The sequence below is a fragment of the Balaenoptera acutorostrata genome, chromosome 8 (genome assembly GCF_949987535.1).
Source record: "Balaenoptera acutorostrata chromosome 8, mBalAcu1.1, whole genome shotgun sequence".
Classification (NCBI taxonomy): domain Eukaryota; kingdom Metazoa; phylum Chordata; class Mammalia; order Artiodactyla; family Balaenopteridae; genus Balaenoptera; species Balaenoptera acutorostrata.
Genome location: NC_080071.1, coordinates 83,001,238 through 83,024,526, shown reverse-complemented (window position 1 = coordinate 83,024,526; position 23,289 = coordinate 83,001,238). Strand labels below are relative to the sequence as shown.

Sequence of the window (23,289 nt, the reverse complement as noted above, 5' to 3'; positions counted from 1 at the left end):
GGCTCCCCCACTTCACGTATCACACGCTGCTGAATGGCGCCTTTGGTTCTTCTTCTTCTTCTTTTTTAACTACGCTTTGCAACCTACCTTGGTACCCTCACCCTCTCTCCCCACCTCCCTCCTGCAATGCAAGGCTTGAAAGACAGGCAGCCCCACCAATCAGCAGGCTTCCCCAAGAAACTCCCCCCGCCCCTCAGCCCGGTATTAGGCCCAGGCGCGCTCCTCGGCTGCCCAGCGGGTCCCGTCACTGAGCATGCCCGGCGCCTCCACTGCTGCGTTTCCCGGCGAGCGTCTTGCAGTGCTTGAGAGCTGGCGACCCCAAAACGGGCCAGCAATGGGGTGGGAAAATAAGATAGCGTTAAAAAGAGTGAGAAGCGTCATTTTATTAAGGGTCCTTAATGCCACCTGGACCAGCAGGGGACAAACTGCTTGTTTACAAGTCAGTTTAACAAACAAACAAACAAAAACTTTGGGGAGCATTTGCTTGTGGTGAGACTGATACCGCAAGCTAACAGTGTAAGAGTCTCTGCAAGTAGACCCGAGCTGCTGACCTGTTCTACTCATGAAGTGGAGCCTTTTCCTGTACAGTTGAGCTGGCACCATCCTTGTTTTCTCCCGATTATCCTTGTGGTCAAGGGTAAAAACTTTATGGGGTGGTTCAATGGGTGTGGAAGCTGTGTGTGAAACAAACACTTCAGCCAATATTTACACAGTAGAGTTCTGGCCTTATGAACCCTCTGTAGGTCCCTAACATCTTTTTAAAATCACAACTAGATTTCAGAATATGATAAGGGGCGGGCGTCTCACTTTCTCCCCAAGCCTTCATCCCAAGGTGTGAATCCCCGCCCTCTCTCTAGGATGGGGCGGGGGGAGAAGCAGTGATATTGACATTTTCTCCCTCAGTTCCTCAGCAGCTAACCCCACCGCGCCAGACATACGACGCTTCCCAGGGATCCCTCTTCTTGTTTTGGAGTGACCATAAACCTCCCAATCACTGCCCTTGGGCGTCCCTCAGCTTTTTCGTGGTACTTCACTGCAGCAAATGCGGGGATTCCAAGGTGGAAGGCAGGCCCAGAAGTCCTTTAGAAAACCTCACACAAAATACAGATCTCACCATGGCCTATCACCCTGAAACTGAAATCCAGCCTTTGTATTTCCAGGGAGAAAAAGCCTTGACTAGAAACCTCCCTCCGGAGGGGTTGATCTTACCTGTTAGGTAAGATCCAGCCCAGCTCTCGCGCCCCCTCCTCCCCGGGCCCTCCTACGCTGGGCTCTGAAGCCGCAGTGCCCCCCCGTCGCCCCCCACCCTCGCTCCTGCGTCTTCCCGAGTTCGCCCCCCCGCGTTTTCCCAGACTCCCCTCGTGCTTTCGGGTAGCCACCCAAACACCCCCGCCTGCGCCCGCGGCGGGGATTCCTGCGGGCCGGGGGCGCCCTGGGTGGCGCGCGAGGAGGAAGGCTTTGCGCCAGGGCGGGCGGCCGCATAGGGGCGCTGCCCGAGCGCTGCGCAGAGGCCGGGCGCGGGCGCCGCTGCGGCACGGCCGCGGGGCGGAGAGGGGCGGGCGCGGGGCGGGCTCGGCCGGGAATGTAGAGACCCGGGCGGGAGCCTCCCGGCGGCGGCGGCGGCCAGGCTGCGGAGCGCAGAGGCTCCGTCACGTGTTTTTCTCCTCCGAGTGAGACGGCGGCGCGGTCGGAGGGGGCCGGCGCGCAGAGCCAGACGCCGCCGCTTGTTTTGGTTGGGGCTCTCGGCAACTCTCCGAGGAGGAGGGAGGAGGGGAGAAGTAACTGCAGCGGCAGCGCCTCCCGGGGAAGATACGTCTTCCCCGACTCCTTCCCCAACCTCCCCCCGTTTCGCCTCCCGCCCTCGTCCTCCCCCCTCCTCCCCTGCCGACTGGAGCGAGGGGCAGGGATGAGCCTGTCCCTCTGGCGAGTCCCCAGCTCCCCAGGCTGCCTAGTAGCGTTTCGCGTGGAAAAGCCACTTTCTCCGCCTGCCGAGATGGGCCCGAACGGGGGCTGCAGAGGACGCGTCCGCGGGCAGCGGCAGCAGCAGCAGCAACGGCCACAGCGCCGCGGTCTCTGCGATTGAGCTGGTATTTGGGCGGCTGGTGGCGGCGGGGACGGTTGGGGGGGTGGGGGTGGGAGGAGGCGGAGGAAGAGGCGAAGGAGGAGGAGGAGGGAGAACCCCGTGCAACGTTGGGACTTGGCAGCTCGCCTCCCCCTGCCCAAGGATATTTAATTTGCCTCGGGAATCGTTACTTCCAGAGGGGAACTCAGGAGGGAAGGCGCGCGCGTCTGGAGGGGCAACGCCAGGACCCCCGGCCGCCGCCTGCCTGCGCCGGACTCTGGCCCCGGCGGCGAGAGATGCTTCTTCCCGGCCGCGGCGGCTGAGAGGAGACTTGGCTCTCGGGGTATCCGGGCTGCACTCGCGCCGGACGCGCAACCTCCCCGCAGGGCATGAAACGCCAGTAAACTCCGGTCGGGGCTATCTCCTTGGCGCAGCTGCTGCGTCCTCCTCTACTGCCCCTCCCCGGCGCGGAGGGCGGCGTGGATTTCGGAGTCAGGGTTTCTGCCGCCTCCAGCCCTGTTTGCATGTGCGGGGCCGCGGCGAGGAGCCTCCGCCCCCCGCCCGGTTGTTTTTCGGCGCCTCCCTCCGCGCGGTGGCGGCGGCGGCGGCGGCAGCATGGCGAGCCCTCCCGAGACGGACGGCTTCTCCGACGTGCGCAAGGTGGGCTACCTGCGCAAGCCCAAGAGCATGCACAAGCGATTCTTCGTGCTGCGGGCAGCCAGCGAGGCTGGGGGCCCGGCGCGCCTCGAGTACTACGAGAACGAGAAGAAGTGGCGGCACAAGTCGAGCGCCCCCAAACGCTCGATCCCCCTCGAGAGCTGCTTCAACATCAACAAGCGGGCCGACTCCAAGAACAAGCACCTGGTGGCCCTCTATACCCGGGACGAGCACTTTGCCATCGCGGCGGACAGCGAGGCCGAGCAGGACAGCTGGTACCAGGCCCTTCTGCAGCTGCACAACCGTGCCAAGGGCCACCACGACGGGGCCGCGGCCCCCGGGGCGGGAGGCGGCGGGGGCAGCTGCAGTGGCAGCTCCGGCCTTGGCGAGGCTGGGGAGGACTTGAGCTACGGGGACGTGCCCCCAGGACCCGCCTTCAAGGAAGTCTGGCAGGTGATCCTGAAACCCAAGGGCCTGGGTCAGACAAAGAACCTGATTGGCATCTACCGCCTCTGCCTGACCAGCAAGACCATCAGCTTCGTGAAGCTGAACTCGGAGGCTGCCGCGGTGGTGCTGCAGCTGATGAACATCAGGCGCTGTGGCCACTCAGAGAACTTCTTCTTCATCGAAGTGGGCCGTTCCGCAGTGACGGGACCCGGGGAGTTCTGGATGCAGGTGGATGACTCTGTGGTGGCCCAGAACATGCACGAGACAATCCTGGAGGCCATGCGGGCCATGAGCGATGAGTTCCGGCCTCGAAGCAAGAGCCAGTCCTCCTCCAACTGCTCCAACCCCATCAGCGTCCCCCTGCGCAGGCACCACCTCAACAACCCTCCGCCCAGCCAGGTGGGGCTGACCCGCCGCTCGCGCACAGAGAGCATCACTGCCACCTCCCCGGCCAGCTTGGTGGGCGGGAAGCAGGGCTCCTTCCGGGTCCGTGCCTCTAGTGATGGCGAAGGCACCATGTCTCGCCCTGCCTCTGTGGACGGCAGTCCTGTGAGTCCCAGCACCAACAGGACCCATGCCCACCGGCATCGAGGCAGTTCCCGGCTGCACCCGCCTCTCAACCACAGCCGCTCCATCCCCATGCCTTCTTCTCGCTGCTCGCCTTCCGCCACCAGCCCGGTCAGTCTGTCGTCCAGTAGCACCAGTGGCCACGGCTCCACCTCGGACTGTCTCTTCCCGCGGCGGTCTAGTGCTTCCGTGTCCGGTTCCCCCAGTGATGGCGGTTTCATCTCCTCTGATGAGTATGGCTCCAGTCCCTGCGATTTCCGAAGTTCCTTCCGCAGCGTCACCCCGGATTCCCTGGGCCACACCCCGCCGGCCCGCGGTGAGGAGGAGCTGAGCAACTACATCTGCATGGGAGGCAAGGGGGCCTCCACCCTCACGGCCCCCAATGGTCACTACATTTTGCCTCGGAGTGGCAACGGTCACCGCTACATCCCGGCAGCTGGCTTGGGCACGAGCCCAGCCCTGACAGGGGATGAAGCAGCCAGTGCTGCAGATCTGGATAATCGGTTCCGAAAGCGGACTCACTCTGCTGGCACGTCGCCTACCATTTCCCACCAGAAGACCCCATCCCAGTCCTCTGTGGCCTCCATTGAGGAATATACCGAGATGATGCCTGCCTACCCACCAGGAGGTGGCAGTGGAGGCCGAGTGCCCAGCTACCGGCACTCCGCCTTCGTGCCCACCCACTCCTACCCAGAAGAGGGTCTGGAAATGCACCCCTTGGAGCGGCGTGTGGGCCACCACCGCCCAGACACCTCCAACCTCCACACCGATGACGGCTACATGCCCATGTCCCCAGGGGTGGCCCCAGTGCCCGGGAGCCGAAAGGGCAGTGGGGACTACATGCCCATGAGCCCCAAGAGCGTGTCTGCCCCTCAGCAGATCATCAACCCCATCAGACGCCATCCCCAGAGAGTGGACCCCAATGGCTACATGATGATGTCCCCAAGCGGCAGCTGCTCTCCTGACATTGGAGGTGGGCCCAGCAGCGGCGGCAGCAGCGGTGCCGCCCCTTCTGGGAGCAGCTATGGCAAGCTCTGGACGAATGGGGTAGGGGGCCACCACTCTCACGCCCTGCCACACCCCAAACTCCCTGTGGAGAGCAGTAGCGGCAAGCTGTTGTCTTGTACGGGTGACTACATGAACATGTCGCCGGTGGGGGACTCCAACACCAGCAGCCCTTCCGACTGCTACTATGGCCCTGAGGACCCCCAGCACAAGCCAGTCCTCTCCTACTACTCATTGCCAAGGTCCTTTAAGCACACCCAGCGTCCGGGGGAGCTGGAGGAGGGCGCCCGGCATCAGCACCTCCGCCTTTCCTCCAGCTCGGGTCGACTCCTCTATGCTGCGGCCGTGGAAGATTCCTCCTCGTCCACCAGCAGCGACAGCCTGGGCGGGGGATACTGCGCGGCTAGGCCCGAGCCCGGCCTGCCGCATCTCCACCATCAGGTCCTGCAGCCCCATCTGCCTCGAAAGGTGGACACAGCTGCCCAGACCAACAGCCGCCTGGCTCGGCCCACGAGGCTGTCCCTGGGGGATCCCAAGGCCAGCACCTTACCTCGGGCCCGGGAGCAGCCGCAGCCACAGCCGCAGCCGCCGCCGCCCCTGCTGCCCCCTCCGGAGCCCAAGAGCCCAGGGGAGTATGTGAATATTGAATTTGGGAGCGATCAGCCGGGCTACTTATCAGGCCCGGGGGCGTCCCACAGCTCTCCTTCTGTCCGGTGTCCATCCCAGCTCCAGCCGGCTCCCAGAGAGGAGGAGACGGGCGCGGAAGAGTACATGAACATGGACCTGGGGCCGGGCCGGAGGGCCGCCTGGCGGGAGAGCGCTGGGGTCCAGCCGGGCAGCATGGGCCCGGCGCCCCCTGGAGCTGCTAGCGTGTGCAGGCCCACCAGGGCAGTGCCCAGCAGCCGGGGTGACTACATGACCATGCAGATGGGCTGTCCCCGGCAGAGCTACGTGGACACCTCGCCGGTCGCTCCCATCAGCTATGCGGACATGCGGACCGGCGTCGTCGTGGAGGAGGCCAGCCTGCCTGGGGCCGCCGCGGCCACGCCCTCCTCATCCTCGACGGCCTCTGCTTCCCCCGCTGCGCCTCAAGGAGCAGAGGAGCTGGCGGCCCGCTCTTCCCTGCTGGGGGGCCCGCAGGGACCCGGGGGCCCGAGTGCCTTCACGCGGGTGAACCTCAGTCCCAACCGCAACCAGAGTGCCAAAGTGATCCGTGCCGACCCGCAAGGGTGCAGGAGGCGGCACAGCTCCGAGACCTTCTCCTCGACGCCCAGTGCCACCCGGGCAGGCAACACGGTGCCCTTCGGAGGGGGGGCTGCAGCCGGGGGCGGCGGTGGTGGCAGCAGCAGCACGGAGGATGTGAAACGCCACAGCTCTGCTTCCTTTGAGAACGTGTGGCTGCGGCCTGGGGAGCTCGGGGGAGCCCCCAAGGAGCTGGCCCAAGTGTGCGGGGCCGCCGGGGGTTTGGAGAATGGGCTTAACTACATAGACCTGGATTTGGTCAAGGACTTCAAACAGAGCCCTCAAGAGCGCCCCGCTCAGCCGCAGCCTCCTCCTCCCCCGCCCCCTCATCAGTCTCTGGGACGCAGCGAGAGCGGCTCCACCAGCCGCTCCAGCGAGGATTTAAGCGCCTATGCCAGCATCAGTTTCCAGAAGCCGCCAGAGGACCTCCAGTAGCTCAACTGGACATCACAGCAGGTGCGTTTCATGGTGACAAAAGTCAGAAGACAAAATTGCTTTTAACCTTGTGCTCGAATTCGGTTCCCCTGCCCCCGCCCCTTCTTCCCTCTCCTCCCCACGGCTTCTTTAGGGAGTGCACTCCTAGGAGGGAGGGGTCAGGGCACAGGAGATGACACCTGGCTGATGGCCCGATAAATCTGTAGGAACAGCCACAGGAGGGCTTTTTCCTTTGAGGTTCCCAAGCGAAGTACTTTGGTTTTTCCAAGACATGTATCCTACAATACCAGTTCTGAGGTTTGTGAAGTTCATATATAAGAACCTTGATCTCTTTATCGAAGTTTTCTTTTGACTATACAATTAGGTCAGTCTCTGGAAGGGACAGTTCTATAAAAATATTTATTAATACAGGGGCTAAGCCCTTCATGTAAAGGTAATTTCTCAGAGCTCTTAAGGGTGATTTTATCAAGTTGCTCTGTGTACTTTGGTTCTGTGATTTCACAATACCAAGGCAACATAAATAGCAGTGGGAAGCATCAATTTTTATTCCTGTTGCCCTAAAAAGATTCAGAAGTAAGAGCTTGCTTAGGCTTACGTATTTAAAGAAATACCTGTCTATGACTCTCTTTAGAACGTAATTATTGGTGACATTTGTTCTTGTTCCTGCATGAAGATTTATGAAATATTACTCACACACCGACCCACAACCTCACAGGCGTGGCTGCTTTTGTACAGTTAAGGCTGCGTCCGTCTGGGACCCATTACTGAGTTAAGAGTTACGAAAATTCATCTCAGCTTGTGTGCCTTACAATTGTCTTTTCTTGCAAAGGCCCGCACAGAGACACCACACAGATCATATTGGGGCTACTGTACATCTTCTGTAAAATTACCTAACATTTTTACACTGAAGAGAAGGAATATTAAGTCAGGGAAATGGAAGAGTTTGGTTTTCATCTGCACTGAATGTAAGGGCTAACCCTTGTACTCTTCGTTTGTAGGATATTTATTGTTTGCCTTTTAAGTTCTAGAGTAGATGCCTCAGTAACTGTTGAAAGTTGGCTTCAGGTGGTCTGCGGCTAAGGCTGTACTGAAAACGAAAAACATTTGTAATAGGAAATTAGCCTGCCCTTGGTTCTGTTGAGACTGTTTTCTGGGGGTCATGATTGTGGGAGGAGGAGAGGAGTATAGTTTGCAAATAATGAGATGAGTTGGCAATGTAGAAATTTCCAGCATTTGGAAACACTTTATTCTGACAAACTGATAATCTTGTGATAGTCTTTTTATATATGCTTCACCGAATGAGCTTTTAAAAGCATTTTTCTTCCTAATGTGTGTCCATTCATAAGAAATTCATGTGTGTATTGGGTTCCTATTGATAGGTATTTTTTTATGTGGTCACAGTCTCCTTGATTCTAACAGTTTCTAATATTTGACCCATATCATTTTCTGTTTCGTAGAACAAGGTATAGGTATACAGACATTCAAACTAAGATTTTAGCTGATATATTACCCAAAGCATTTATTTGATTAGTATTCAAGATTTATTTTCATGATTCGTTCTCTAGAAGAGAGATTTGTGTACCTCAACAGTAAAAATTTTGGTTATTTCAAATGATGTTTTTGGAAATGTGAATCTCTCTAACACTTCAACTGTTTGTGTTGCAAAATGTTTCATTTATAAAAGAATGAGAATTTGAAGGGAAAAAACCCCAGCAGAACTAAGATTTTGCTTTTAAAGGAGATGAAAGATGAGGCTAACAAACAATAAGTTTTCCTCACCTGTTTTCTTAATTTGAACAGGTTTTGTTTTTTAAGAGAGTAGAATAAATACTATTTTGTTCTGAAGGAAATTGATGACCAAATAAAGTTTTTGTTTTTCAAAAGGGCTTTAAAATAAAATCCTCCTCATATGGAGGATCCATTAAAAACGAACCAACCAAAACAAAACAATCTTCTATTCTTAGCTTTCTGAGGGAAAATATAATATTCTGGAACAACCATATAAGCATATCCTTAATAATCCTGGAGTAGCAATAGCCCATGCTTTGATAGCACCATGCAATAAAAATTCTAAAATGTGTATTTGTAAGATGTAAATGGAGAGAGTTGAGGGTGTGTGTGTGTATGTGTGTGTTTTAAGTGAGGTACCAAATGCTACTTGGCACATTTACATCCTGAATTCTGCTTGTCTGCCTTTGCCCTGTTGAGTTTAAAGATGTGATACGATAGGCAACTATCACCTGAAACAAAAAGAAATCAAACCTGTCTGTGGCAAACCACTTTGCCTGGGAATGAGTGTGTTAGTTTGTGAAAACCTTGTTTTCCTAACTTCCTCAGCAATTGCTATCTTTGCCTGTCTTTCCTGTTTCTCAGGTAAAACTTGAAATAGGAAAGGAATGAGGGGCTCAGAGATGTGTGCTCTTTCTCCTAACCCCTCATTTTAAACAGCTCTGCTTGTTGAATGTTTTTCACTGGAACATTTCTGAGGCATTTAGTGCAGGTGCCCCAGGACTGCTGGTTGCCCTTGATTCACCTTCTGTCTGACCACCTTTTCTGTTTCTCTTCTCTCTCTTGTCCGTCCGTGTCTCCTCTGGGTTCTGACCTGCTGGATTGTTTATCCCCCTCTCCTATGCCCCTTGTTTCCCACCTCTTATTTCATGTTCCTGCCATTGTCTTTTTTTTTCTTTTTGGCTCCATTTCATAATTTCGCAGTACTTGTGGCCTACTCTCCGCAGAGAGTACATTGAGAGTCCAAAAGAGAGGGCAGAAAGGGCATGGCAGCCCAGCTATCTTCAACCAGCATTTACCGCAAATTTGTGTGTTAGTTTTGTAACTGCAGCTGGGCAGATAGAGCAGGCTTTGGCAAAGACGCAGACTCCAGCCATTGCTTTAAGGTTCCTTTTTTTTTTTTGGTCATTTTGTTCCATCCCCTTGAAAAACAAAATGGGCCATTTTTCTTCCTTTCACTGCATTTCCTAGTTGTGATTTCCAGGATGCCTACCTCCACGACTACCTCCCATCTCTCCTTCCCTCTCCCTCCCTCCTGTCCCCTCGCTGTGTGGCCTTTTTGTCTGGCGCACACCCTCTGGGCTCTGGCACTTTCCCGTTTCCTCGGTCACCTCTGCTTCCTGCATTCCTCCCTGTTTATTTGGGGCTTGGCGCCCCCTGCCTCCTGCAAGCCCCCTTTGGCCTGGGGTCGAGGGATCTGCAGCGAGGCTGAGGCCACCCTAAGAAGACTCCAGCCCGGCCCTCCTCCGATCGCCTGGGGGCGCGGGGGCGGCCGGGTCCCTTCCCCGGCGCGTGGTGTGAGGTGGCGGCGGTGGCTGACGGCGCTGGCGGGCGAGCCGCGGCCCCTGCAGAGCAGTACAGAGTCTGGCCCCAAGCGGGCGGGGCAGCCAGGCTCTGATTGGCCCCGCCGGAGCCAATCAGCGCGAGCTTAGGCCGAGCCGCAGCAGGGGTGGGGAGGGGCCTCGGGCGAGGGTTGATAGGGGGCCTTGGTCCGGAGTCTGGGGGTGGCGGCGGGCCGGGCATCCGTCGCCCACCCTTCTCCCTCCACCCCTTCCCTCTGGAGCCCACAGAACTGAGCCAAGTACACGCCCCCTCCACCCCCCTCCCAGAGGATGTTATGCACTCGGCCTTATTCTTGTCCATCTAGACCAGAATCCTAAGAATGAGAAAGTCCAACCAGCCCACTGACAGAGGCCGGAAACACACGCTTCCTCTTATATTTAATTGAGAAAAATCCAGGCCGTGACCATGTGACGTGCCCCATTTTGTTTCCCTCCTCTCTTTACTACGGTTTACTACTACGCCACGTTCCTGTTCCTTCACCTTCCTGTCTTGAAATCTGCAAGCAGGAGGGAGCTCTACAGCACGTGGTTGTAGGATTGATTGGGTTGGCTCAAGATTTGTACATTTACTTCTCTTACTACTGGGAGGGAGGAGAGAAAAAAAACGGAGTAGGAAATACAAGTGCTGTGGCTGGCACCGTGTGGGGATCATTCAGAAAACACATTTGGCTTGAAATTACGTTAGGGTCAACCCTTTACTGAGTGCTTGCAGTTTGCAAAGCACCAAGCTAGATAAGATCAACAAAAACTGACCATCCTCGGCCCATGGGAGCTCACTGAGAAATGAAAACGTCTGATGTAGCCTGCTTGCAAATCGTGAGAATCTAGAAATTCGTTACAAGGGCTTGGGTAGGGCTCCTTACTGAGCTTGGAGGTAATGCTGCTTGCTTCTCAGAAACAGATTTGTCTTTTGACCAGTGACAGCCCTAGTGGCAGCTCATCAGGGCAGGCTGGGCGAACTGATTTTGAAAGTTTGCTAGATTTGTATTGTGCTCCCTCACATAACCAAAATTGTGTGAAGTGTAGTACCAAATGAGATCGGAAATTTGTTCAGATTTGTCTTTTGTACAATAAAGAGGGGAAATAACAAAGAGAAATACCATGGAAGTATTTTCTTCTCCCCATCCCTCTCAAATAAGCATTTCTCACCAGCCAGCAATCCCTGTTGCAATCACTGAATCATAAGCCCCAAAGGCAGCATTTTTCCTTAGGTGTTGATTGAAACATCACAGGTGAAAATGTAAGGAAGTAATTCTATGCCCCTGAGTAATTCTATGCCCCAATACTGCTTCTGAGCCGGTGGGAGTGAGCTTCTCTGCTGTTCCAGAAAACCTTGATCATCTAACAATCTTCTTAATTTCTGCCATTGTTTGGGTAGCTTTTTGTGTTAAAAATAAATCCATAAAAAATTTCATATATTAGAGTCATTTATCTGATTGCCCCCCAGATAAACACACTATCTCCAAGATTGTCTTACAAGTAAGAGACTTGGACTCCAAAAGGGCATACTTCCCTCCCCCCTCCTTTTTTTTTTTTTTTTTTTTTGTTTGTTTGTTTATCAGAATTCCCGGAAAGTAGTTTAATGCTATCTTGAATGATACAATGGAAAAAACAGCTTCTGGGAGCCAGAGATCTTGGGTTGTAGCACAGCCTGTGCCCTTAACTAAGCTGAGCGACCTTGAGAAAGTCACTTAATTTCTCTGTACATATTTCCTCATCAGTAACTGGAGAATTTTGTTCTAAATTATTCTAACTTCCTTTGCAGCTCTAAACGTAGGGATATTTTGGAGAAAATGACTGATATTCTTTAATGGGTCAGTTGTCATGAAGATTCTTTCTGAAGAAGCTATTGATGGGGTTGTAATGAAGTGCATTAGAATATACTGTTCTGTCCTGTTCTAACTTCTGGATCACTCTTTATGGTTTGATTCAGGACTGATTTTTAACCTTTCTTGTTTGGAGGGGGCATTTGCAGGTTTTAACAGACCTGAAGACAAACCTTCCTGACTACACCAGTCTAAATTTTTGGAACCTTCTCTAGACTGGATTCGGTTCCTCTCCCTCCTCCCTAAGGTCACCTGTTGGAAGCATCCCTCCCCACCTGACAGTATAGGTCAGGCTTTAACCAATCCATGTCTATGACATTACTCTGTTTATTATGTTGGAAATCACCTCTTCTTGCGCTGGTGGTCTGTTTATGGACAATGTTTCTCATTTGTTCCATCAGAATCCTTCAGTGAGGTATCCACTTGAGTGAATGGAGAGGAAATCTGAGAGGGCAATTGGAAACTATAGGAATTTGTGCACAATTTTTTGTTTAGTTTTATTTTTCTCTGTTAGATGTGTGGAAAAGTTCTTGCTGGCAGAAATCAGTGTTGTCCGACTTTGTGCTTCAGGATTTTTGATTGGTCGTTTGAGCTGTACAGTGCTTTGCTGACCCAGTGTAATCCTGACTGTTCAGTTGCCAATGTATTCAGAGGTTCCTACCCTTTGGGCACCTCCATGTGGATTTCATAAATCATTAGAATAGTTTATTGACTCTTTCAATCAAAACTTCTTTGACCTAATGCTTTTCCAATCCTCCTGCTACAATCATATATATTTCTTAGCTGTATAGTATATGAATGGTTCCTTTTATTTTGGTGGGTTGGTAGTTTTAGTATAATGGAACATTTCACAATTTTAAGGTTTTGTTTTGCTTTGTTTTAAAGAAAACCATTTCCTCAATTATTTCCTCATGTTACGGAGTTACTGGAAATTGTATTCAAGGAAAATAGCTTCTTGTGGATTAGTTTGAAGTCAGTTTCACACTAAAGATTCTGTAACTTTTTTTCATACTAATACTTTTTTTTTTTTTTGGCTGCGTTGGGTCTTCATTGCTGTGCATGGGCTTTCTCTAGTTGTGATGAGCGGGGGCTACTCTTCGTTGCGGTGCGCGGGCTTCTCATTGCAGTGGCTTCTCTTGTTGCGGAGCACGGGCTCTAGGCACGCGGACTTCACTAGTTGTGGCTCGTGGGCTCTAGAGCTCAGGCTCAGTAGTTGTGGCGCACGGGCTTAGCCGCTCCGCGGCACGTGGGATCTTCCTGGACTAGGGATCGAACCCGTTTCCCCTGCATTGGCAGGTGGATTCTTAACCACTGCGCCACCAGGGAAGTCCCCTAATACTTTTCTTGCGTTTAAAATAATAGATACTCTACCACATTTATAATTATGTAATTGACTTATTATTTCATTACCTTGTGAGTCCATAGCTATATGGCAAACTTTAAAAGTTCTTTTATTGAAACAGGCTCAGAAGTTGTAATCACATTGAATTTTAACTTAACAGAATTAAATTTTGATGTTGGTATGGTATAATTGTATACTCATTTCAAACTATTGTGAAATGTTGCAAAAAAAGTTGTTGTAAAGCTTTTTAAAATGATAGACTAGTAAATATCATCTTTTTGGTTCTATTCTTATCTTCCAGTAGAGAAATGGTAGTATTTTCTCCCATTCTTAATTTATGGGTATAGGCGGAAGATAGATCAGATAAATATAAGGTACTGTCATCTATGGGAAGAGGAAAGTTTTCCATTTTAATAATCTTGCTGCAGGCTCTACCATAATCTATTTATTAAAGCAAATTTGGTTGGATAAATGTTATTTGTGCTTCTTCAACGAGTCAGTGATCTTTGAATAACAGAGCTTTTACAAATGATGTGTTTATGTTGAAAAGGCTGCTCTTCTTTTTCAACCCCCTTTCTGCATTTTCATGAATGATAGCGGTGGAATTAAATACGTGGGTCAGACTATAATTTTAATTGCATTTATCTTCAAGCAGAGAGGAGATTTTTGTGGTTTTATTACCCTACCTTGAATATTGTGTTAAGCTGTGTTGCCTTCATTGTCTTCCTTTGCCATTCCCTGTTTTTTGTTGTTGCTGTTTTCCAGTCTGTGTCACACTGTCCATCATCACCCCTGACCCTGTTGGAGCCAAACCCATATACACTGGTTGCTAATTGGTCGGGCTGAAGAAGATGCCAGTATAACCCAAGTTGTAGTAAAGAAAAAAGATGTTGATAAACTTCCCTCCCCCCTTTTTTTTCTGTTGACCAAAAAATACTTTGATGTGAGTTCTCTGATCCTCCCTGACATATTTAGGTCATGGTACTGAACAGTATCAGTTAATCTTGAGAAATTGATAGTTGTGTTATGTTTGTTGAAATGATCAAAGAGGCATTCTTTTGGTTGTTGTTGTTTTCCTTCATATATATCTAGTGTGGCAAACAAGTTATATTTTACACAGAAAGTCGTGATTCTTTTAGGAAGGTTATGATCTAAATGAGACAGGCAAAATTTAAAAAAAAAAGACATTTGCTAAAAATAGAGCAGTTGAAGGTCTCTGAAATATTCAGTAATTACTATGTATTTAACTACTATTCAGTATTCTCCAATGATGATTTCCCTGTTCTTTTAAAGATTATTAAAAGGGCTCTATGGGATATGAAACATAATCATACTTAGCCTTGAATTTTAGGGATTGTGGGAATAATCAGAAGAACTTTCCATCTCCATTACAATAATGGAGGCCACGCACCTCCCAACCCCAAAATAACTGATCTGCCTTTGGCCAGACAGGCCCTAAACTATGATTCCCCTCCCCCACTTTGCCTCAATAAACACCACTGAGCACCTGTGGTATTCCAAATAGCACGTATTTTGTTAAGAGGATGGGGATGAAGACATGGAAACGGGGACAAAAATGGGAGCGAGGAGGATTCATCCAAGTAATTACCAAGTTTCTTACGGCACAGCTTACTTGGGGGGAAAAATTGAGATTCAGAAGGTGCAGTCCATGAAAATCTGCATTTTTCCTATACTTACAGGGCTAAAGTGCCCATCTGTCTTAAAGTTTTGCAGCCATCTAACCATGGCTTCCCGCCTCACCATAACACAAGCATACTTAAATAGTTTATAAGGCTGTTGAAACTCTCCTTTGGGAGAATGGTGCATTTTCGGCCATTCTGCTAGCAAACATAATATTTACAAGAAGCAAGAAAAAGATATCTTTGGTCTAAGTGAAGCAGCCAGGAGAGGGGTCCAGGTGTTAAATGTGCAGGAGTTTTGTGAGTACTTGTCACGGGTTGGTCAGTGTTAGGAAACATGGGGTGAAGATGAGGGCTGCAAAAGAAATTGTAAAATCTTTTCTTTTGGTCTTAGAAGCATTATTATTCAAGGACTTTTTCTCCCCGTTTGGGTAGGTGGTTTTTATTTTTAGTAGTGAAAACCTCTAAGCCTCTGACCTCTGTCTGGTTCCTGTGCTTGCTTCTGGCGGGAAGTATAATCTTCTTTGAGATTTTGTCATTTCTCTTTTTTAAGCTTTCTCTCTCTCTCTCTCTCTCTCTCTATTTGTTTTGATGGTGTGCAGTCATACTTGTTTTTAAGCTTATGGTAGTTTCTTCCAGAAACATTAAAAAGCATTTTTTTAAAGACCACCAAGTTTTGTGATAGTTTGCTGTATCTATTCACACTATTTTTTTCTTTAATATTTTGGTATAGGCAACGCATGCATGTGCTGTAAGTTTCAAGTGGTTTAAACATTTTTTTAAAGGTATAGCGTGAAAATGAAGCCTTCCTCCCACTCCAGTTCCCCAGCTTCTCTTCTCAGAGGCCACCACCAATGCTCGTTTTTTGTTTATCTTTCCAGAGCTGAGCTGCTCATAAAATTTGAAGCTTAGTAACAGAAAGTTGGGTAAATGCCCAGCAGCTCAGAGTCTTCCATGGAAGAGCACACTCAGACCCCACATTTCTGCACGAAAGGATCACAGCAGACAATATACCTCTTACAATAGACTCACTGCTTTGTTTTTGTTAAAGGGAAAAAGAAGAGTACTCTTTATTTTCCATGCCTCTTTTGAATACTCAGGTTAAAAGAAGTACATAACCCACGAAGGAGGAAAAGCATTAGTTAAGAAATGGTCACCTTTTCTAACTTTGAGGTGTTTGTGCTGATTGATGGAGAAGGGGAAGGTGTCTAAATTTTCAAATTTTCATGGTATTACTCAAGCATTCGGCACCCAACCCCCTTAGCCCCCCACCCCAAGACTGAATGAATAACTAGTTCTTAATATAGTATAGTAAGATTAAGTATAAAGGTTAAGGATCTTTGTGAAGACTTTCTGGACACTAGGGTCTCAGTTTTGAGAGTTCAAACGAATTAATGCCTCTTGCTGGATGACTGAGAGCTAGAAGCTCACCTCTGAGAAAAACATAAAAAGTGACTGCTTGGAGCTTCTAGTACCAGAGGCTGTTGTCTATATTCTTAATGCCATTGGTGGTTGGTGCAAATATTCATGCTGTTTTCCTAGAGTAGAGAATTATACTTTCTAACAGTCCTCAGGCGGCTCACACAGGACTGGAAATGAAATGTTGTCCTGGAAAGGCACCCAGAGCCTGAGGACATGAGGCATCTTGAACCATCCTCCCTCTGCCTCTTCACCAGGACTGCCCTTTTCCCATGGACACAGGAAGCTGGACCGGATGAGAACTTAAACTTGAGTGGGGAGAGATGGGGAGCAATGACTGAAATGGAGTCGAAGACTTTTAAATGGGTTGAAAGAGGTTTTCCCACCTGAGCACAAGCCCAGATCTGGGTAATGCAGAGTTGCTAATTATTGGAAAGCAAACCCAAAGGGTTGGCAACATCCCACTCAAAGCCAAAGCAGGACTTTTAACTCTTTGCCCCAGATCTTCTACCAGGCCGTATTTACTTTTTTCTTTTACCAGGATCCCCAATGTCTTAAATGTTCCTGAGGTTACGGAACAAAGCAAAATGGGGCCACTGTATGAAGTATGTCATGGTAGAAGGAGGGGAGGGAGATCCCTAAAGTGTTTTGAGGGGCTGGCTGAGTGAGGGTATTTACAGCCTAGTCTTGGCAACTCCTACCTACCCCGCTCAACTCCTCCCTTGACTGCTGTTTTTGCCCCCTTTCCCAATTCCAGTGCCTGCTTTAAACCACAGCTAAACAATAATTTTCTTTCAAAGTTGATCCCATCCCTCTGGTTAGATTAAGGAATGTAAATATTACATTTTTTTAAAAAGAATGGGTAATGACTTAATTTCTGAAAATATTTTACCTCCACTAGTAGGGTACCCTGGACATCATTGGGATTATAGTTAAAACTTTCCCTTTTGCCTAAACTTTACTGCGTGTGTGTGTGTGCGCGCGCGTTGTGCGGGGGGGAAGTGGGGAGGTGGGCCAGAGGGTTAGGATATGGAAACTACAGTCCAGTAAAAAGGGTTCTATTCCTAAAACTAGGTCTTTAAAAGTATCTTGCAGCCTGAGCCTTGGTCCCTCGCGAGTCCCTGCAAGGGACGACCTTCAGGAAGTGTGCCGGCTTGTTGTTTCTCGGGCCTTTGAACCGGGTGAGGAATGTATCTCAAGACGGAAGAATGAATGATTGGTGCTTTTAGCCTCCACCTTGAAACTCGCTGGAGGAATGTTATTGTCCCTTCAGAGCCTGCTTTCCAACCACCTGGGCTCTTGGAAAGCATCTTTGCAGGATGAAGTCCTCAACAAAAACCCATGCCACATACTGGACTGAATGTTAATATTATGACATAGTATGAGTGTGTTTCGTGTTTGGTAATTGCAGTCATTGTTGCTTTTGTTGTGGTCATCCATTTACAATGCTTGGTGTCAGTTAATTTATCTCTTGTAAAAATAAAATACAGTGTGTGTGTGTGTGTGTGTGTGTGTGTGTGTGTAAACAAAAACAAAAACAACCAAAACCCATGCCACCCAATTCGATCTAATTCATTAGCTACTTTTTGGTGGATTTTAAATGAATGTCTCTTCTCTAAGAATAGAACCCCATTCTGTGGCTTCCTCACCACCCCAACTGAGATGATTTATGGTTACTCATGAGATAAAGAAACTTCAGGCTTTTTTTTGGCTTGGGGAATATTATTTTAAAAAATAGTGGCAGGAGGTATTTAGGGACATAAATAAAGAGTTCTTAGCTCTGATGAGTTCAGAATGGATTTCACCATCTGTAAAATTGCATTTGCAATGTAAAATCAATACATTTAAATGATCAAAGAAAACATTCAGAGTATTCGATTTGCTGGGTTCCAGTGTACCTAGCACCCAGTCTCTTTCCTTTCTTTTAGAAAGCTTACCCCTTCCTGAGAGATGCTGGAAACCCCTGTCCTGGCTCTAATTACTGGTTTAATGCTACTCCTTCCTACTAAAAATTGTAAGCTGTTTGAGAGTAGTGTCACTAATTGCTTCATGACTCCAGTATCTGTGGAGGCGCACACAAAATGCTTGCCGACTTAAAAATTTGTGTATCAACAAACAGTTCTGGAGAGAGTTGTTGAACGAAGGAGAAGACGGCTTTAGAAAAATCCCAAACAAAAACAATACTGTGGATATATTTTGAGTACCTCAAGCCATTTCATTTGCCAAATATTTTAAAAATCATATTCAGATTTAACAATATATTAAAAAAAATAGTCAAGCAAAATTACAGGAGTCTTTGCAATCTGATATGACCGGATATGAAAACTTGGGGAAAATTAATTACAGCTGCCTCATTGCTGTGTCTGAAATCCTTGGAAACTTCCTCTGTTCCCCCAAACCATTCTTTTAAAGATTGACAGAAACTTTGCTTTGTTTTGACAAGATTTATTTCTTTGCTTCCAACAGTAGTTCATCAACTTTTATTCTGCTAAGAGTTCTTCTGATGTTAATTGTAGCCTACTGATCTAGGTCAGAGCATAGCATTTTCACTGAGGTTTAAGATATCAAAAGCAATGAGAAAAGTATTTGAAAAATAATTATTGTATCATAGTTACCTCTATTTTTAAAAAGAGGCCAGTTGTTAAGTATTTGATTCATAGAGTAGCCTTCTAATTTGTCCCTATGCTCGTTCTTTTTCTTCCTCTTGAGTATATTGTTGCTAATTAGCCCTTCTACTAAAATATAGGTAAGGTCTGGGAAAAGGAATTAAATTTAAACGAGTCCATTTTGCAAGTGTGGTACTTCTTACTACTCTGCTAAAAAGTTACCTTGGTCTCAGCAGTTGACCCTAATTGCCAAGATATGAGACTTTTCCCCTGTTTCCGCTCTTGATTAAGGCTGGGCTAGTTTGATGACCAAAGGAGTAGAATGTATGTTCTAAACTAGCTATTCAGCTATTATAACAATTCTTCTTAAACATTGCTTGAAATTTTAAGTATTACGCTAACAATTAGCATCCAAGCAATTTTACATATAGCAAAACATTTGTCATCCTTTCATATAAAACTCCACAAGTCCCCAGGATCTGTAACATAAATGTGTTCTATTTTATTTTAAATAGGACTTCAGTTTTCTTGGTCCTGCACAGTCACATTGGCATTCAGGCTACTTTCTAAAACTTGAAAGTGTTTCCAGCGGGTATGTGTCGGGTATTGAGCTAGGCTATTTCTCTCTCTGCCAGGGTGGTTGACTGGGTTTACATGCTTAGTGCAATGTGTCTGGCATTTGGTTGACACTATTTGTTGTAGATACTGAATGAATGAATGTGGGACCATATGTTTTTAAACCACAGTATGGGAAAGGTGCCAACACCTCATTTATCTGGAGAGCAGAATCCTATTCTATTCAGGAGGACAGAGAGTTTTTCTTAGCTACATTACCACTGTCTGACACTTGGTGGTACTTCTTGTCTTACATGTTTCCATTCATTCCATAATTAAACTGTTGTAATTACTGAACCTGGAAGTTTGAAGAAATCATAACTGGTCTTGAAGATAGTTTTGGGGAATCGCCAAAGACTCAAATGTTTGTAGTTCTGGTTAATTAATGCAACAAGGAGTTAGTGAGATACTACTGAGTGTCAGGCGTATCCCTAAGTTTTTGAGTTACAACTGTAAAGAAAACACATGAAAATTCAGACCCTCATAGAGCTTTTTTTCATGAGGACTGGTTGAGGGAGAGGCTAGAAAGGATCAGCCTTCTCGGGGGACAAATAACATCCACTGAGAGAAGGAATAGGGACTACTGGCCCTTTTTCTGGACTTGAGGGGTTGACGTTGATTTGTTCATGTACTTTTACTTTAAAACTCATCATGTCCTTTTGCCTGGATCTAAGTACGTCATTTTTACTCCTTGTGGTTTTTCAGTCATGGGTAAGGTTGCCTTGTGACTCACAAATGAAGCAAAGTCAGATTTTCCTGACGTCAAAGGGCAGGATTTGAAAGAGAGGGAAGTAAGACTTGAAATTGGTGTGTGTCTGCTTGAGAGAAGATTGTCTTATGTGAAAGACAAGATCTAGAACAGATGACACCATGGGAAGGGTGTGCGGGGTGTGTGGTGTCTCCAGGAGGCCCTGGAAAAGACTGGCCACAGCTGTGGCCACCGCTGTGTGTTGGGCCACATGTGTGTGCTGGTGTCATGAACCACAGCTTATGTCGTAGTTTTAGATGGTAGTATTGATAGTTTTCACTGCGTATTAAGAGGTTCCTTTTGAAGACTATTATGCAAAACTGGAAATTTGTCATACCAATTCTTTTCTGAAGTTTTGGTTGAAAATTCTGTTGGACAATTATTTAATATGTTTGCTTTTCTCTACATTTATTACTTATACAAAATGTGAGGAAAGACCAATATCTTGAAACTACTCTTTAAAAAATGCTTTTATTTTGATATTACTGTGTAATTTACTAATAAGGATCTTCAGGTATGTTCCTGTCACATCCATACATCACGAGAGTAAATTCCACCATTTTGAGGTGACTTTTCTAGTGGTTACCAGCTTTTACGGTGACGAAATCTGAGAGTATTTCCCTCATTCTGATTTTAGTTGTGGTGACAAGTGATGACCCTTGTCCTTTTTTTTTTGTAAATTGAATATATAAATTATATTTTTATCAGGAGATTTAACTTTATGTAGTAAAAAAAAACTTCTGTAAGGTACAATAAGGTTCTAAAAACTAAGATAAAACAATGAATACATTTAAACGTGCAGAAGATAAAACAAGAAATCATAACAACATTGGTACTGTTATTAATCAGTTTGCTAAAAGAGGAAGTAAGACTGGAAATGAATTTAAACAGAAATTCATAGAAGAAAATAGGCCATAAACATAAAATATTTCATAAGTGATTGGACAATGCTCATGAAACTGAATATGACTTTCTGGGTTTCAAATATAATATATATCAATATTTAATTGCTGAAATTTAATTGTAGAGCCAGTTGCCTCTGAAAGAAATTTTGCATCATCCAACTTTTCTATAAAAAAATCAATAATTATATCAAATACAGTTTACAATTTGGGGTTCTTTAAAGTGGCCAGGAAATTTAAAGGTGTTTGAAAACCATTTAGAGAGCAGAATACATGAATATTTTTATAGCTAACTAAACTTGTTTTATTGCTCATTTTTAACTCAGTAGTATTTTTTTAAAGCATTTCCTTACTTTCTGTTACTATAAGATACTCCATGATCATCTTATTTGTTTCCTGCCCCAGTCCTAGAATCATCGGTTTCTCCAAGGAGCCCTGATTCCTTTTATTGGAGAATTGTATTAGAAACCAAGATCTTGGCACTAGATGTGTTTGTTCCTACTGGGATGTTATTTCTTTTTTGCCCTCTCAGCTGTCAGAGTAAGGAAATGTATGTGTGTATACTAACTCATATATATATACACATATCTATAAAAATTTCTGCATGTAACCATCTGTAACTATACTAAGCTAAGCATGAGTTCATACTAATGTATAAACTCTAATAAATTTCTGTATGGATTATTCTCGCCTCCTTCCCTTGCTTATCTGCACCTCCCACCCCAAAAGTGAGAAACCTGGCTGTCACCATCCTTCATCCATTTACTTATTTGTTCAATTCCACTACATATATGTACAAAGAAGTGTCAGAATTGTCAACCCATGCCCTATAGGAAATGACTTGATCAACTAGAGTGCAGTTTCTTTTGCCTTTAGTTTTGTAGATTTGCCTGGTTTCCAGTTACCTAGGTCAGCACCTGATAATCTCCACATGCTTCAGTGAGGTTGCTTCATGCATCTGTAATACATCTAGATGCTTCGGTCACATTCTACATTCCACCCGTAATCACTGATCTCTCAAATTTAAAAAAAAAATTTTGCATACACTTAAGGCTTACTCTTTTTGCTATCAAGTTCTAAGTTTTGACAGATGCTTAATGTCTTGTGTTTACCGTTACAGTATCATGCAGAATAGTTTCACTATCCTAAAAATTACCTGTGCTTCCCTGTTTAAACCTCCTCCCTCTCCCCAACCTCTGGGGATAAACCACTGATCTGTTTATCATCTCTGTAGTTTTGCCTCTTCCAGAATGTTATATAATTGGAATCACACAGTACGTACATTTACCAGACTGGCTTCTTATACGTAGCAGTATGCTCTTAAGATTCATCCATGTCCTTTTTTATGGCTTGACAGTTTCATTTCTTTTTATTGGGGAATAATATTCCATTGTATGGATGTACCACAGTTTGTTTATCCAGACCATTGACTTTTTATGGGATGTTTTCCTACATGTGTTTGAAGACCTTTGTGAAGTCATCTCTCAGTTTTCCCTTCATATTCACCATTATTAAGTTTTAGTTGGCGTTCGGATTTCTCAAACCTTCAGTCAGTTTTGTGGTTCTTTCCAAAACCTATAAAATATTCTGCATCTTTTTCCTGCACAGAATTGGCCAACATTCTGGAGTAGAGTGTTTCAGACCAACCCAGGCTACAGTTGGAGATTTGCTTTCTGATTTCTCCAGTTCTCCCCCATTTTAGTCTGCTTGTGTCAGTGTTTATTTGTTCAATGGCAGCAGAATGTTTTAGATTTTTGTATCACGTTGGAGCCACTGTGATCACCTTCTTAAGCTCTCTTGCTTCAAGGACCTAGCTAGTTGGATTTTTTTAAACAATTACATGAATCCTTCTACTAGTAGTCTTTTAAAAAATATTTTATAATATTGCCTCACTATAGATATTTACAAAATCCATTTTTCTCTTACAGTAATTGTTTCCCAGGTCTCAGGGGATCAAGTTAATCCACTTCATGTGAGCTTGGTCATCATCGATTCTGGACATCCAGTAGGAATCTGGAACTGGCCAGGCATTCCCGTCTGATCTGGGTTCTGGGTGGTTCACACAAGGCAGCCACAAGGTTCATCTCTGTCTGGACTTGTAGTCTGGGGACAGGGCTTTCCTTCCTGGACTGCAGAATTGTTCCTGGCTCATAAAGGAGCCATTCTGCCAGAATCTGTGCTTATCACCCTGGTGTGAAAAAAGGCAGCTACTTAGCAATTGGCTAAAAGGGGCATGAAGAGCCTATTTATAGAATCTTTCAACACTTAACAAAAATGTTTGAGCATTTACTATAATTCAAGGTGAAGTCAACCTTAAGGCTACTCTCCTAGGGTGACTTCCATTGACCAAGGTAAAACCCCTTCTTACCCAGCTGGGGTGGATGTGCTCTGGGGCAGGTAACTAGAGGAGGGAGTGATAAGAGGGC

General features: G+C 46.8%; 1 protein-coding gene across 1 annotated transcript in view; it reads left to right on the top strand.

Moving 5' to 3' along the window:
* The first annotated feature begins 2,141 nt into the window (after positions 1–2,141).
* The window catches only part of IRS1 (insulin receptor substrate 1), a 67,035-nt gene continuing 45,887 nt past the window's right edge, over positions 2,142–23,289 (top strand). The window contains exon 1 of the mRNA XM_007166732.2: positions 2,142–6,436. Within this exon, the coding sequence (XP_007166794.2) occupies positions 2,678–6,415 (3,738 nt within the window). The 5' untranslated portion in view covers positions 2,142–2,677 and the 3' untranslated portion in view covers positions 6,416–6,436. The remainder of the gene's footprint in view (positions 6,437–23,289) is intronic.